Raw genomic sequence first — 16,373 nt, 5'->3', positions numbered from 1 at the left:
ATCTATACTCCACAGAATTGGAAAATCTAAAAGAAATGGAGAATTTTCTCTACAGATATTACTTACCAAAGTTAAATCAAGATGAAATAGACAATTTAAATAGACCAATAACCCCTGAGGAAACAGAAGCAGTCATTAAAAGTCTCCCAACCAAAAAAAGCCCAGGGCCAGATGGTTTTAGTGCAGAATTCTACTAGATTTTCAAATAAGAGCTAATACCAATACTTTTCAAATTATTCCACAAAATAGAAATAGTAGGAACATTGCCACTAATTTTTGAGGCCACAGTCACACTGATTCCCCAACCACACAAAGACTCAACAAAGAAAGAGAATTTCACTCATGAACATTGATGCAAAAATACTCAATAAGTACTGGCAAACCAAATCCAAGAATATATCAAAAAGATCATTCACCATGACTAAGCAGGCTTCATCCCAGAGATGCAGGGATGGTTCAACATATGAAAATCTGTCAATGTAATTCACCACATCACCACATTAAAAAAAAAAAAAAACTGAAAGAAAAGAAAAACACATGATCATCTTATTTGATGCTGAAAAAGCCTTTTACAAAATTTAGCACCCCTTCATAATGAAAGTCTTGAGGAGAACAGAGATATAAAGGATACATCTAAACAAAAGAAAAGTAGTATATAACAAGCCGATTGCCAACATCAAAATAAATATAGAAAACTCAAAGTAATCCCACTAAAATCAAGAACAAGACAAGATTGTCTACACTCTCCATACCTTTTCAATATAGTACTTGAAGTTCTAGCTAGAGCAATAAGACAACTAAAGGAGATCAAGGGGATAAAAATTGGAAATGAAGAAGTCCAAGTATCATTATTTGCAGATGATATGATAGTATACATAAGCGACCCCAAAAACTCTACCAGGGATCTCCTACAGCTGATAAAGACCTTTAGACAAGTGGTTGGATACAAGATTAACTTGAAAAAAAAAGCCTCAAATAATATAAAAAATATCTTAGTGTAACTTTAACCAAGAAGTGAAAGACCAGTATGAGAAGAACTTGAAGTCTTTGAAGAAATTGAGGAAAATTATAAGAAGATGGACAGATCTTCCATGCTCATGATTTGGTAGGATTAAATGTAAATTAAATAGTAAAACTGGTTATTTTAGCCAGGCGTTGGTGGTGCACACCTTTAATCCCAGCACTCGGGAGGCAGAGGCAGGTGGATCTTTGTGAGTTCGAGGTCAGCCTGGTCCACAGAGCGAGATCCAGGAAAGGCGCAAAGCTACACAGAGAAACCCTGTCTCGAAAAACAAAAAACAAACAAACAAACAAAAACCAAAAAAACCCCAAAAAACCAACAAAAAAAATTGGCCATCTTACCAAAAGCAATCTACAGATTCATGGCATTTCTCATTAAAATTCCAATACAATTCTTCACAGACCTTGAAAGAACAATACTCAACTTCATATGGAGGTTGGATAGGATTGGAAACATAAACTATCAGATTGCGAGGATGGAGGAGGAGAGTACTGAAAGAGACTACTGGAAAGGAGGGGCATTTTGGGGTCAGGTAAAAACCTGGCACAAGGGAATCTCCCAGAAATCTACAAGGATGACTCCAGTTAAGACTCCTAGAAATAGCAGATATGTAGCCTGGACAGGCCATCTCCTGTGACCAGATTGGTGCATAGCCCAATTGTCATCAGAAAGACTACCTCCAGCAACTGATGGAACCAGATACAGTCCCACAGCCAAACAATAGGCAGAGTTTGGGAAATCCTGCATAGGAGGTGAAAGGATTGTAGGAGCCAGAGGGGTCAAGGACCACAAGAAATCTCACAGAATCAACTAACCTGGGCTCATAGGTGTTCACAGAGACTGAACCAGGGATTCTGTATGGGACTGACTGAGGCACTGTGCATATGTGTTACAATTGTGTAGCTTGGTCTTCTAATAGGAGTCTTAACAGTGGGAACAGGGGCTGTCTCTGACTCCCCACATGGGGTTGCCTTGCCCAGACTTAATACATGGGGATGTGCTTAGTCGTACTGCAACTTGATATGTCATGTTTTGTTGATACTCATGGGAGACCTGCCCTGTCCTAAACAGAAATGGAGGAGGAGTGGATTGTGGGGTGGGTGGGAATGGAAGGAGAGGGGATAGAAGGAGAGGAGGGAGGGGAAACTGCAGCCAGGATGTAAAACAAATAAATGAATGAATAAATGAATGAATAAATAAATAATGTTACTATGAAAGCATCTGTGTTGGGAAGCTCTAGGCAACTGCTGTCACCCAAAAAAATCCAACAACTATAGTGAGGATTTATAAAGCAGAAGAAACATTATCTCACTAGTTACCAAACTGCAAGGTATCTATATGCTGTGCCAATTTTTTTCTTCGCCCATTAATGTCTTAGAGGAGTTTCCTATTTCATCTTCATCCTTTTTGATTCTGCCCTCCATTTATAGCATTAAAAAATTTTCTTCCTTCCTTCCTTCCTTCCTCCCTTCCTTCCTCCCTCCCTCCCTCCCTCCCTCCCTCCCTCCCTCCCTTCCTTCCTTTCTTCTTCTTCTTTTATTTTTAAATAAAAAAATGCTTTCTACTGGGGACAGAAAGTTAAAGTCCGTCATTAGCCAATGCGCCACCTTCACTACTTGGACCTATCTCAGCCTCAATTTGGGATCCAGCTTTTAAAAGAGTGCAGTGAAGGCCCATTCTCAATAACTGTGCAGAGAAAGCATTGCCAATGTGGAGATGAGGGGGGATTTTGGGGGAGATGGGGTAAAAGCTCCATTAGCAGTAGGGAAGCATAGGCCTACTCTGTGGAAGAAAAGTTAGTCTTTACTGAGGCCGTGCAGTGGTACCTGATAGATTCAGAGGAGAAAGTTTGTAACATGCAGCCTTTTTGGCAACTATGTTCACTGGGAACACTGGACTACTCTTTCTTGTCTTTGTTTCTTTTCTTTTCTTTCTTTTTTTTTTGCCCTCCATTCTAGCCCATTGATCCTGGAAGCTGGTAGAGACAAATGGCTTACTCCTTGTTCCCTTGTAAATATGCAGACAGGAAGCTGGTGAGTATTTTTTGTTGTTATTGCTTTCTTGTGAATGAGCATGCTTTCAATTTCTTCCACAGCACAAACACATGAACATAGATGGATCTTTTTAAAAATATAAGTCATGTGTAGGAGTTAGCTGTCTTGTCTTCAGACTCACTGGAAAAGATGAAAGAATCAAGTATCAGCTGAAAATAAAAATTAAAGTAGAATCTAAAACCTTTGGTGAAAACAAGTAGGCACTGCTTATTAAATGCATAACCTCCCACTTCCCACCAAGGCTTGTCCAATGCTCTAGAAGTTAGTCAGTCATCTTGTGATTTATACCTATGGTTATTAGTCTCTCTTTGCAGAAGACATAGGGTTTCAGGGAGCAAGCAGCAGAGGTGAGCCTGTGTGACTAACCCTGTATGACTAACCAGCCTCCAGAATCTATTTCCTAACCACTGTAACTATAATGACCAGGAAAGCATACAACATCTGAAACATGTTATCCTTTCCACTTTTTAATGTGCTTGTGGTGTGCATATTTGTGTGTGTGTGTTTACATGGGCATGTATTTGTGAGTCTTTACATCTGCATGCATGTAGGTTCAAGTTTGGTGTGTGGAATCATACTAGATATCCTTCCCACCCTCCCTGTTCAAAGAGACAGGCACTCTTAGTCAAACCCAGAAATAGAGATGACTGGTCTTAACCATACAAAGTCCCATCCTGAAACATTTCAAAAGGAGTGTCTACATGCTCTGGGTCATATAGCCACAATTTGGCTGGATTTTTACTTCACTTTCAACTAGGTGGATTAATTTTCCTTTGGGGATATTACAAGAATCATGTGCTATGGCCTAGCTTCTTGGGATGAGTGGTGGAGCAAAATTCTCTCCTATAGTTTCTTCTTACTGTCTTCAGTTTGTTTGCCTGAATTTGTCTGTTTTTTTAATTCTCATCTTTGAGAGGTTTTATTTTACTCAACATAAAATAGATGTTTGGAAAGAAAAGACTAAATAGAAATTAGGAATAAGTTAAATTTTGTTTCCCAGACTGTGCATTTGGCATGTGGCTTATGAATTGACAACGCCAGTTAGCATTATCCCTAAGGATTTGACAATGACCTTATTATACCTTCAGTATGTATCAGTTTTCTCTGGCTAATGTGACTCCTATATGTTGCTTTCTTTAAAGAGTTTGGAATTCTAAGCAATTGTCTGGTTATTCTTATTTCAGTATGTTTTTCCTCAGTTTTCCCATCCAGGAGGAACATGGCCTTGGGACTGTGCAGTGCCGTGTGGAAGGCGATTACATTGGTTTGTTTTAGAACTATCTTTTAAAAGACTCACCCATTTCTTTTGTGGTATCCAGAAAGGAAAACAAAAACACATTAATCAGATAGTATCATGTGAATAATAATTGCTACCAAAATAGCTTTAAAAAAACACTATGCAAAACAGTTTCCATATCAACTAATTTATTCATCAGTAATTTTACTTTACAAGTGATTATGTAGACAATGTCAACCAGTGTGTTAGGATTTAAATAATGCTTCATCTAAATCTAAGCCCCAGGGTTTATTTGTCTTACATGTGTCCATTTTGTTGTGAAAGTTCATGGGATATTTTCCTGGGCAACATGAAAAGAAATTCCAGACTTGGACAGTAATGAAGATATTGGAGCTTTGTGCCTAGGGAAGCAATGTCCTGGCCCAGGAGATTCATGCACAGTTCTGCATTCATGTCTGTTTCTTTGTGTTTTAGGTTCCCAGAATGTTAGTTTCTCAGTATTTAACAAAGGGAGGTAAGTAACTGGGATAGCCAAATCTGTCTGTGTCTTATATTGTCTGTAACATCCTGTGTACTACTTTTTAATTTTTATCATTTCAACTGTACACCAGTAGGATGTAGAAAACTTGCTATACCTTCTTGGTTTCTTTCACTTGAGTGAGCATTGTGTTCCGTCTTACCTATGGGCATCATAAATATTTCAATGTAGGGATGATACAAGATTTTAAGAACTGGCTCTGAAGTCAAAGTGCAATGAATCTACAGCTGTCAGGTGTGTGTTGTGGGACACAGTTTTCCCAAGACAGACACACACTGTGTCATTATAGGAATTGCCTTATTCAAGATATAATGAGTTCATATTTCATCATTCTTTAGAGACACAAATAAACTAGGATTCTGGATTTCTGTGTGAACCTTCCTTCTTGTTTTTGTCCTTAAGAATTCATTATTTGATATTAGTTTCATTGTGGTTATATTAACATACTACATATGGGTATATAGATCAAAGTTTGGATTTGCTTTCTCTTTCTTTCTCCTCAAGTATAAAACTGATCTATTTTATTATGGGAATCTACCGTATCTATCTATATATTGTAGGAATCTGCTCTATCTATCTATCTATCTATCTATCTATCTATTTATCTATCTATTGAAGGAATCTACTATAGCTATCTATCTACTGTAGGAATCTACTATCTATCTATCTATCTATCTATCTATCTATCTATCTATCTACCTACTATAGGAATCTACTGTATCTATCAATTGTAGGAATCTACTGTATCTATCTATCAATCAATCTATTGTAGAAATCTACTATACTTATCTATTGTAGGAATCTACTGTATCTATTTATCTATTGTAGGAATCTACTATATCTATCTATGTATTGTAGGAATCTACTATATCTATCTATGTATTGTAGGAATCTACTATATCTATTATCTATTGTAGGAATCTACTGTATCTATCTGTACATTAGTTTAGTATTATGACCATTCATATTTGCTGTTGCATTTAATGCTTCTAACGATCTATAAAATAGAGATTATTCCCATACAATCATTTTATCTATGAGGAAAGCTTTGATCCATTGATACTGCTTTCTGGTTATCCAAAGAAGCTGGTGTCCAAATTGTTAAATTTACTAGAAGTTATTCTGTGAACTTCCTTTCAAGTAGCCAATTTTAAAAAAATACAGTTGTAGGTGACATTTTACCAAAAGCCTTTGTTTTCCTCTGAAGGTCAATGGTGCACAAGGAAGCCTGGCTGATCAGTGCTAAACAGGACCTGTTCCTATACCAGACACACTCAGGTACTCTTTCCCTTCAGCCTGTCTTCTTTATCCCTTTCCTCAAAGTGCACTAAACATTAGACTCTCCTTTTCTTTCTTTGGGCTGCTTCTCTTTGGCCACTAACATGACCTCTTGATTCTGGGTGAAATTAAGTTGCTTGTATCTGTGTCAGCTCTGGTGCTTCCAGCCCTGCATCGCTTATGTTCTGAGAAATGCATCATTGGGTGCTTTCGTTATTGCGCTTTCCTCATAGCCCTCATGCACCCGAATGTAGATGCTGTAGCTCAGTTATGCATTGTGGCCTCTTGATGCTAGCAGGAGATGAGGAACACACGACACACATGAAGCAGCAATGAACTTTTTATTTTACAAGCAAGAATAAGCACTAGAAAACAGCAGGAAAATCATAGGAACAGTATACTATAATAAGCAGATAAAGGTAATTAAAATTAATTATTATTAAATCTAGATGGTTCATATTTGTGTTGTGCTTTTTATTACATTTTAACACTGTATTATTGTGTGACAGTTTCATAATTTATAGAATGAACTGTAGCTATTTTATTTCCTATTCCCTTCTCTCATCCTCCTCCAATGGCAGAATAGTAGGTTTGTATGCACCAGCATCACCACAAATATGTGTGGTGTGCCCTGTGATATGTCCTTACAGTTGGCTTGCTGATGTCATTACATGACAAGAAGCTTTCAGTACCAGTACAGTCCTATGGGCCTACTGATATAGATGTGATCTGTTGTTGGTAGATGCATTGCCAAGCAGATTCTGACTGTATTCAAAGAGGCTTGATTGTAGACTTCTATATAAAGTCTATGGACATAGACTGAATGAAATAAGGAAGAGTTGTGCCTTCCTGTATGTTCTAAAAAGTAACAGAAGAAAGGTGACACTTAAAAACATAATAGGTATAGCAGGAATCTTAAATGGTCTTATTAATTAAAAAAAAAAAAACAAAAACCCTGGAGCCAGGGATTGGGGGGAATGCTGGAAGATCAAAGAAGCAGAACAAGCCACAGCCACCTCACCTCACCAGTTCCTCAGCTGATCCTGTTTCCTCAGACTGGAAGCTTCTGAGTCCTCATCGAAATGAATCTCAGCTGAACTGCTGTTCCAAAGCCTAAATGCTTAACTAGCCAAAAGCTTCTAGTTTCTGTTCTTCACACCTTATATACCTTTCTGCTTCCTGCCAACATTCCCTGGAATTAAATGCTCACTTTCTGGGATTAAAGACATGTGTCACCTTGCCTGGCTGTTTCCAATGTGGCCTTGAACTCACAGAGAGCCAGATGAATTTCTGCCTCTGGAATGCTAGGATTAAAGGTGTGAGTGCCACCATTTTCTAGCCTCTGTATTTAGTGGCTGTTCTGTTTCCTGACCCCAGAGAAGTTTATTAGAGTGCACAATATTTTTGGGGAACACAATACCACCACAAATAGGACTTTTTCTGGTCATTCTAACATCCACCTTAAATTCATGCACTCATTCAATGCTTTGTGACTTACCTATTCTGATGCTAAACTGTGGTGTTGCCCTCTGATGGCCAAACTCTGGTACTGAAAGATGAACACTGAAAAGCAGGAACTTGCCTGAAACTGTGAAGTCAGTTCAGTGGTGGGCAGTTGGTTATTTATGGAGAGCATACAGTGTCTAGGTTTTAATACAGCCACAGAACCACTGAAAACATGTCTATGAGGGAGGTTCAAATTTCAGAAGCAACAAAAATCGACCTTTCTAAATGAGAAAGCTATCATCTCACAGACCATGGGACAACTGCCATTCATTCTCTGGACAGCCCATTTTACTGGAGCTGGGTTCTGACCACCACCTTTCTTGTCTTTAAACATTTACCTAGTGTGTTTGAGAGATGGTGAGAAGAAGCACCCATGCTGATGGATACAATGAGAGGAACCACAGTTATTAATTTCTTTGAACTAAAAACTAGGGTTCATTGCCATTATTTTTCTATGGAGAAAACAAGGTTAAGAGGGGATGCAACTTACCCAAAGGTCATTGAAAACTAGTTAAAAACTCCATGCACATAACTAACACCCTTCAGGAATCATGCTGTCCCTGGTACCCAACCTCAGGCTTCCACAATTCTGCTGAGATTATAGATGCTGGAGGGGTAGGCTCACAGTACCTGTTATCCTTCACTCCATGGGCTGAAAACATAGAGGCATGAGCATTTTCATAGTGGAGGAATCCCTGGTGATATGGACAGCCCACAGAGTCTGGGGCCTAGCCTCTTCAGGCTGGCACTCAGTAACTAGTCCAGTGTGCTTAAGCCCCTAAGTTTCAGAGCCTGGATTTAGCATATTTGAAATGAATAATGTGGTGCTTGTCCTTTTAATGCTAAAGATTGTCTAAAGCAGTTGGTGAGGAAGAGGATTTGAACTCACCCAGAATTTCTCTGTTCTTTTTATGATCATGCTTATGGAATCACAAGTTTCTTCATTTTGTTTCCCATATACTTCTTAAATATGATGTCTATTTTTATTTTATTTTATTGTTTTTTTTTTTTTGTTTTTTTTTGTTTTTTGTTTTTGTTTTGAGACAGGTTCTCTGTATAGCTCTGGCTGTCCTGGAACTTGGTTTGTAGATTAGGCTATCCTTGAACTCAGATGTCTTCCTGCCTCTGTCTCTCGAATTTTGTGATTAAAAGAGTGCACTATTACACCCGGCTGGCACATCTGTTTTATCTGTATTACCACTGTGCAATTCTGGGCCCCATAGTCTCCCACATAGTTTGCTCTAGTGATTTCTAAGGGGTTCTGACTTGACACTTAGGCTCTGTAGATCCATGTTCAACACAGCCACCAGGATTCTCTATATCAAGCACACAACTAAGGCTTCTTCACCATGCACATCCTCTAAAGCAGTGGTTCTCAACCTCCCTAATACTCTGACATTTTAATACAATTCCTCATGTTGTGGTGACCTCCAACCAAAAATCATTTTCATTGATACTTTATAACTGTAATTTTGCTACTGTTATGAATAGTAACACATTCAAATATCTGATATGTAGGGTGGTCTGAGGAAATCCCTGTGAAACAGTCATTTGGCCTTCCCAAAGGGGCCATGACCCACAGGTTGAGAACTACTGCTCTAAAGGCATTTCATCTTCTGTGAGAAATAGCCAAGTATCTGTCCTTCACCTAATGTGCTTCTCCAGCTCACTCTTCTCTACTTCCTTCCCTCCCCCTTCTGCCTGTCTCCTACCTCTCTGCATATTCTAGCCACATGATATGCATTGTGCAACCTTTCCCCTATTCTGGCTATTACTTGCTTTAAATGTCCCCTCTCCCTTTTATGTGGTCAGTTATTATTATTTTTTTTTTAATTTTCATCCTGAAATAATCTTACTATATAACCAAAGGTAGCCTTGAATTTGTTAGGCCCTTGCCTCAGCCTTCCCAGTTCCAGGACTATAGCTAGATGCACACCTTCATGCTTAGGCTTTCTCCATCAGTTTAAACCCATCCTTTAAGAGTCCGTTCAGATATTATTCCCAGAAAGTTAATTCTGTACTCTGTACTCCAACCCACTCCTAAGCCTTTCTCTACTTCAGAGCCTTTCTAATTTAGCTGACCTGAAGTACTGTGATTATACTCCATGTATATACACTTCCCTTACCATACTCACCGCTTGAAGAAAGGAACTACTCTCGATTCTCCTTTATCCTCCCAGTGCAATAGAGTAGACACTGTGAATGTTGAAAGAGATTGTACTGCCACAGATGTTCTAAAAGGCCAGGAAGCCTCTTTTTCCAGTGAACATTAGTGAATGCAGAGACCTGCAGTTGCTCCAGATGTGGAGGATAAGTGATGGCTGAGTGCTCACATCTAAATGAGACATTTCTGGGCTGACTCCCCAGGGGAGACCTTGCCTTGGAGGAGGTGGGAATTGGGGGTGAAGTCTGGGAGGTAGGAGTTGGGATGACAGGGGAATTCATGGCTGATATGTAAAACTAAATTAATTATAAAATAAAAATATTAAAAAAAGAAATCAAACACTTCCTCTAAGTCTCAGGAAACACCATGGAAGAGAAGGCAGAAAGAATGTTAAGAGCCAGACACAGGGAGGGGAGGTATAACATGCCCCCTTCCAGGCATGGGCTAGTCACTGCCGTCTTGAACTCATAGCAGCCACAGTTACCTGCACTGGACTTGCACAGCCAGGCTGGCCTGTTAGCCATCAGTTATAGAGGAACAGGGTTTCATGAGATCTTATCCCTCTCTGTTTAACTATTGGATACTGAAAGATTCTGGAAGGGGGACGTCATTGTCTTCAGTTTGGGGCCCACTGATGAGTGTGTCATGTTCCAGTGGATAGTACTAAATTTATGGCCAAACCTTGGTCAAACTCAGTGGGTGACTGGACAAAACAAAGACTCAAGTGTGTGAAAAGGATTTGTAGGGAAGGAAGGGTGTTGAGAGGGTAGAGGTGAAGGTAACAAGAATTCATTTTATTCTTGTATGAAGATGTCAAGGAGCAAAGCAATAAAAAAAAAAAAGATTCCTATTTTGAACTTATAAACATTCATGACCAGTCCCTGCACAAATACACTTACTTTATGTCATAGTCTAAATGTGTCTACTGTATATTACAGTATAAATACATGTAAATTTACCCTTAGCTTATCAAAGAGCACAACTCTTCTTTACCCTAGAGGGAATCAAACTTCATACTGTGAGTATTTAAGGAAAGGTCAAGGGGCTGGAGAGATGGCTTGGTGGTTAAAAGCACATACTGATCATGCAGAAGATCTGATTTCAGTTCCCGACACCAACATCAGGCAGCTCAGAACAACCTGAAATCTCAGCTCCAAGATAGTCCCATGCCCTCTTATGGCATCTGCAAGTGCCCCCTCCATATGCACATAGTTAAAAAAATCTTTAGAGAAATGATAACATGAAATCCTGTAGGTATGTATCACATTGCTAATAGAGCAGTGGTTCTCAGCCTTCCCAATGTTGCAACCCTTTAACACAGTTCCTCATGTTGTTGTGACCCCCAACCATAAAATTATTTCATTGCTACTTCATAACTGTAATTTTGCTACTGTTATGAATTATAATGTAAATATCTGATATGCGAGGCCAAAGGAGTTGAGACCTACTGGTTGAGACCCACTGGTCGAGAGCCACTGCTGCAGAGGCTTCAGCTTGAACGAAGTGCAGGTGAGACATTGCATGTGTCTGAGGAAGAAGCCTACAGCATGGGCAAGAACTAAGGATGGGGTAGTGGGAGTTCCACTGAGTACATCCATTGTTGATTTTTCCATGTGGTGTAAACTACTATTCCCCACTATTAAGTTAAATCCTTGGTGTGAAGAGACATAGTTCATAAGAAAGCATAAGGGATACAAAGGCTTTTGCTGACACCATGAGTGACTTTCCCTATAAATACTGATCCTGTACAATATATACTTAGAGTCCTTTGTTATTATGTGCATTTAAAAATGACAATTAGAGAAGGTTCAACTGCTGCTGGACTTGCAGTATAAGAATTGTGTTGTAAGGGTTTCTCTTATTGTCTGGGGGGACATCACATTATATATCTAGAAGCTTATGTTTTTATAAACTCTTGCAGAAATCCTATCTGTGTTTCCAAAAGTTGGGAGCCTTGGTGGAAGAACAAACATCACCATTACAGGAGATTTCTTTGACCCTTCTGCCCGGGTTACCATTGCAGGTAATTATGTTGAAATGGCTGAAAATGGTTCAGTTTAAATGTTATAGGCGTTTATATCTCTAATGACTTGGGGCTGTGAGGGGAAGCTTTCTTACATTTTAAACATTCATCTATCTACCTATCTATCTATCTATCTATCTATCTATCTATCTATCTATCTATCTACCTACCTATCTATCTATCTATCTATCTACCTACCTACCTACCTACCTACCTACCTACCTATCTATCTATCTATCTATCTATCTATCTATCTATCTATCTATCTATCTATCTATCTATCTATCTATCTATCTATCTATCTATCTATCTATCTATCTATCTACCTACCTACCTATCTATCTATCTATCTATCTATCTATCTATCTATCTATCTATCTATCTATTGCTTGTGTGTGCTCATGCATGTGTGTCATCACGTTCCACAGCACTTGTATAGAGGTCAGAGGGCAGCTTGTAGAGGTGGATGCTCTTCTTCTGGAGATCGAACTCAGGCTTTCAGGCTTGACAGAAGGCACCCTCCCTCACTGAGCCTTCTCCCTGGTCCTGCATTTGTCCTTTCTGGTACCTGATGACTCTAAAGACTTTCACCTGTACATGTGGGCAAACAGATACAGGATTTTTGTCTTGTCACCTGTGCCTCAGGAACAGGGTGGCCTTCAGAAAGACTCGTCATATATGCAGATTTCCTATCCTAGGGATGAAGAGAAGGGAGGCCACAGCTTCCTTGTCTCAAAGGTCTACTTTTACTAGAAACTGTCCTTCTCATCTTCCATCTTTGGTATGAGTAGGTGGGCATTTCCTATGCAGACTCCTCTGGAGTGTTCCTTGGGAGACCTTTTGTGGCACATTTCTAGAACCTTTTGTCCTAAAACAAGGGTGCTCCTGACACATTCACACTGCTCTTACCCTCCCCACTCAGCAAGAAGGCCAGCACCTCCTCAGAGAATGCAATTGTTTTATGTGACTTGCTTTCTTACAGTCATGAGCTGCCCCACACCCATACTCTACTGCACTGCACAGTCCCTTTCCTGACCTCTTTCTGTCAGGGTGACAAATTTGCGACTGTCCAGATCTCACTGCTTGTGTGTGTGTGTGTGTGTGTGTGTGTGTGTGTGTGTGTGTGTGTATCTACAGGTGTATTTATGAATTTAAAAATTTCTCCTTAGGCATCCCATGTGACATTAGACATGTGTCTCCCAGGAAGATTGAGTGCACCACCAGGGCTCCAGGTAAAGGAGCAAGGCTCACTGCTCCTCAGGCAGGTAAGGAAGTCACTAGGGATGCTCGGTGAACTCTCTGCATCATGCTTTAAGACCCAGAGAGTAGAAGGGAATGTATTTGAATTCTGTCTCAGCAGTGTGACTGGATCCCTAATGCCAAGGCCAAGCCTTTCATCTCAGGGAATATCTTAGATTCAATCACTTGCAGAATGGCACTACATTCCTAGCCCAAGCCATATGTCTAAACAATAGACTCCAGGCAGAATATAACTGCCACCAAGATACTGTGGCTATTGAATGGAATCCCCAAACTGCCACTCTGCATTTGGTTGGAGGGATGTATGTGTATTGGCCAAGGAGACAGGAGCAGTCAAGCATGCTCTTGTGCGCTCAAAGCAGCAACCGTAGGTAGGTCAGTGAGTAAAAGGCACGACAGGGTATATTTAAATGCTGTTTATTTCCCCTGTGGGCTTTTTCCCACTGATATTACAAATGGGGACATGCTGTGATGCATGTTGGGACCAGCATCTGCCTCCAGTGGACAGAAACCGGGAGGCAAGGCAGCAGGTTCCACCTGTCCTGCTTAGTTTGAGGCGCCCACATTTTCTGCTAAGCATTAGCACTAGAGGCTCCAGTGCAGGTAAGCATAAGGGAGGTTGGCATGTTGCTCTGTCGAGAGCCACAGTCCGATGCTCTGTGCAGAAGGCACTGACCTAATGCTTAAACATGTAGTGAGTCAATTCGAAAGGCTCAGCACCTATCAGCCGAGTTGCCCTGCAGGAGTGAAACTTTTCTAGGACCATTTGTGAAGACAAATGCAAAGTTCTGGCTTGAGAATTCTAGAGCTCTCAGATCCCCAGTGTTTACTTAAGGAGAGCTCCCATCCAAGGAGACACAAGTATTGAAACAAGTAATGCAGAGAAAGTGTGTTTCCTGCATCAGGAAACAGAAGCCAGTTCCCTTGTTGAGCGTTTCCTGTTTAAGCTGCTGCAGTCATGGTAGGATCATTTCCGGAAAGCAGCTATTTGAGTTAGTGATGCCCCTTTGTGAAAAGCTTTTGAGGTTTGTCCTGCGGAAGTAGGGCAAAACACCACACTTCTCTAACATGGCTGATTCTTGTCCTCTGGAGACAAGATGATATTAGCATCTAAAGAAACCAGGGATGCCTCCCATCCGGCAGTGTACAACACAGCTCAACAACAGAGCTGCCCAGAGTAATATAGCAACAGTGAAAAGGTTGAGAATCCCAGAGTTCTCTTAACATGCTCCTAAGTCTCCACTTATCCCTTATTTACTGTCTATCTTTGGGGTCAATGAGGAGCAACATCAGTAGTTTATGGTAATAATTATCATAAATATGCTTTATTGAGACTTTATTTTAGATTCTTTTAGTCTTTGTATATTGTTTCTGGTCACTGATGGCTCTGTTTTGATATATGAGTGAATGGAGACACAGGGCACTGAGGAATGCCCCTAAACTTCACTTTTAGTAAAGGGTGGAGTTAGATCCTGAATAACCAGTCAAGATGACTATCTAATATTGATCAATATCAGTATCCAATATTGGTGCACATACGCCTTTTGATTCAGGGTTTGCTTTATATAAAGTGTAAATTAATAAGTAAAACATCATTTAAAATGCCACATAATAAAATTATGCCACTGAATGGTTTTGTGTGCAGGTCAACAAATTGAGGTCATGATCCTTGAAAACTTTAAGGATTGACGGTTTTTCTAGGAAAAGGGAAGTTTTATGGAAGAGAACATGTAGGTTGAATTAGGCTTCCAAGGATGCTGAAGTTCATGTCCAGCTTCAGAAGGTGTAAAGTCAGGTCATGCCACAGCTTACCATTACACAGACCACCCTTTCTGAGTAGTGACACTTATTCCTTTGTGCCCTCTCCAGGACTTGGCTTTCTTTTGTGGCTGCTGAAAATGTTTTCTAGTCTCCTCTATCATTTGAGAGCACTTCTCTTTTTAATGTTTCTCATCAAGTTGCTCTTTCCAGGAGGCTACTCAGGGAAGTTTTTTATTTTTTATTTTTTATTGCTTTCTAGAAAGTTCCTAGTATCTACAGAGTCTCTCTTAGGACTATCCTGTCTTGGTCTCTGGTGATTCATCTTCACTAATAACATCTGCAGCGCCTTTCATCTTGTAATTTAAGTGGGGTCTTTGTGAGGAGGAACACTGCTTGGTGGTTATGGGGTATAAGTGTCTTGCAGGCAATCGAGGACTTCTTTTTGAAGTTGGAGATGCTGCTGCGGATGCGGAGCTGAATGAGGCCACTCCAGGGTACAGGTGGCAGATAGTCCCCAATGCCAGTTCTCCATCTGGATTTTGGTCAAAGGAAGGGCAACCTTTCAGGTGTGTTGTAGATAAAGTGGGAATCTGTATCAAAAGTATATCAGCTAACTCAGGCAAGCTAGGACCCAGGGAAGGATGTGGTAGTATTTCTAGAGGATCACGTGTCCCATGAGCCTGTGGTGTTTGACGGTGTTCTCAGCCAGTGTTGGTTGTTCTGGTGATCATATGACCTTTTGTAGCTGCACAATCAAATATTGACCATTGTGTAAAACCTATATTTCCTGTGACTCTAAATCTGTTTTGGAGATAAGTGGTCTTTTCTGTCAAGCTGCCACATTGTCCTGTGGTATGGCCATGATCTCCTGAGAATGATACAACTGCCAAGGGACTTGTAGATGTGTAGAGACTGACATACTGAGATCGTGCAGGTGTGATTGCTTTCTCTACAATCATCAATCATCAGAATAACCCTGTATTATAAGAGTCAGTTTTTTTTTGCTTGTCACTTTCAGAATGAGGGGTGCTGTATGTTGGTTCAGTGATCCTGGCCTTGTTGAGCATCACCTGACTCTGTGTTCCTCTGTGTTTCAGGGCACGGCTCAGTGGGTTCTTTGTGGCTCCAGAGACAAACAATTACACATTCTGGATCCAGGCTGACAGCCAAGCTTCCTTGTATTTCAGTTGCTCAGAGGAGCCAAGGACTAAGGTACTCACCCTTCTCTGGGTTGCCTTTCCTTTGTTCACAGTCCTTTGCCCTTGAAAGGAGAAAGGATCAGAGAGAAAGATTTCCTGTTCTGAAGTTGTAAAATACCATTGAAAAGCAATTTGGATGACTAAAATGGTATTGTAAGCCCAGCATTATGATACAGTTTACAACCTTGCTTATTATTTTTATCTCTGTGAAATATGCATATCTCCACTTTCTAGATAAGAAAAGTGAGGCATTGAAGGATTGTATGGCCTATTTAGGACCACTTGAATAATAAGAGAAGTAGTCACAATTCAAAATCAAATTGGTTTGACCC

At 40.1% G+C, this 16,373-nt stretch overlaps 1 protein-coding gene across 1 annotated transcript in view; it reads left to right on the top strand.

Moving 5' to 3' along the window:
• Pkhd1 (PKHD1 ciliary IPT domain containing fibrocystin/polyductin) overlaps positions 1 to 16,373 on the top strand; it is a 458,933-nt gene that overhangs the window by 17,553 nt on the left and 425,007 nt on the right. The window contains exons 7-14 of the mRNA XM_036168402.1: positions 2,980 to 3,054; positions 4,275 to 4,339; positions 4,787 to 4,826; positions 6,058 to 6,128; positions 11,720 to 11,821; positions 12,991 to 13,086; positions 15,267 to 15,408; positions 15,940 to 16,054. Of these exons, the coding sequence (XP_036024295.1) occupies positions 2,980 to 3,054; positions 4,275 to 4,339; positions 4,787 to 4,826; positions 6,058 to 6,128; positions 11,720 to 11,821; positions 12,991 to 13,086; positions 15,267 to 15,408; positions 15,940 to 16,054 (706 nt within the window). The remainder of the gene's footprint in view (positions 1 to 2,979; positions 3,055 to 4,274; positions 4,340 to 4,786; positions 4,827 to 6,057; positions 6,129 to 11,719; positions 11,822 to 12,990; positions 13,087 to 15,266; positions 15,409 to 15,939; positions 16,055 to 16,373) is intronic.

This window comes from Onychomys torridus, chromosome 18, assembly GCF_903995425.1.
Source record: "Onychomys torridus chromosome 18, mOncTor1.1, whole genome shotgun sequence".
In the NCBI taxonomy this organism is placed as follows: Eukaryota; Metazoa; Chordata; class Mammalia; order Rodentia; family Cricetidae; genus Onychomys; species Onychomys torridus.
The sequence above is the reverse complement of the archived record's forward strand: the minus strand, read 5'-3'. Positions and strand labels throughout refer to the sequence as shown.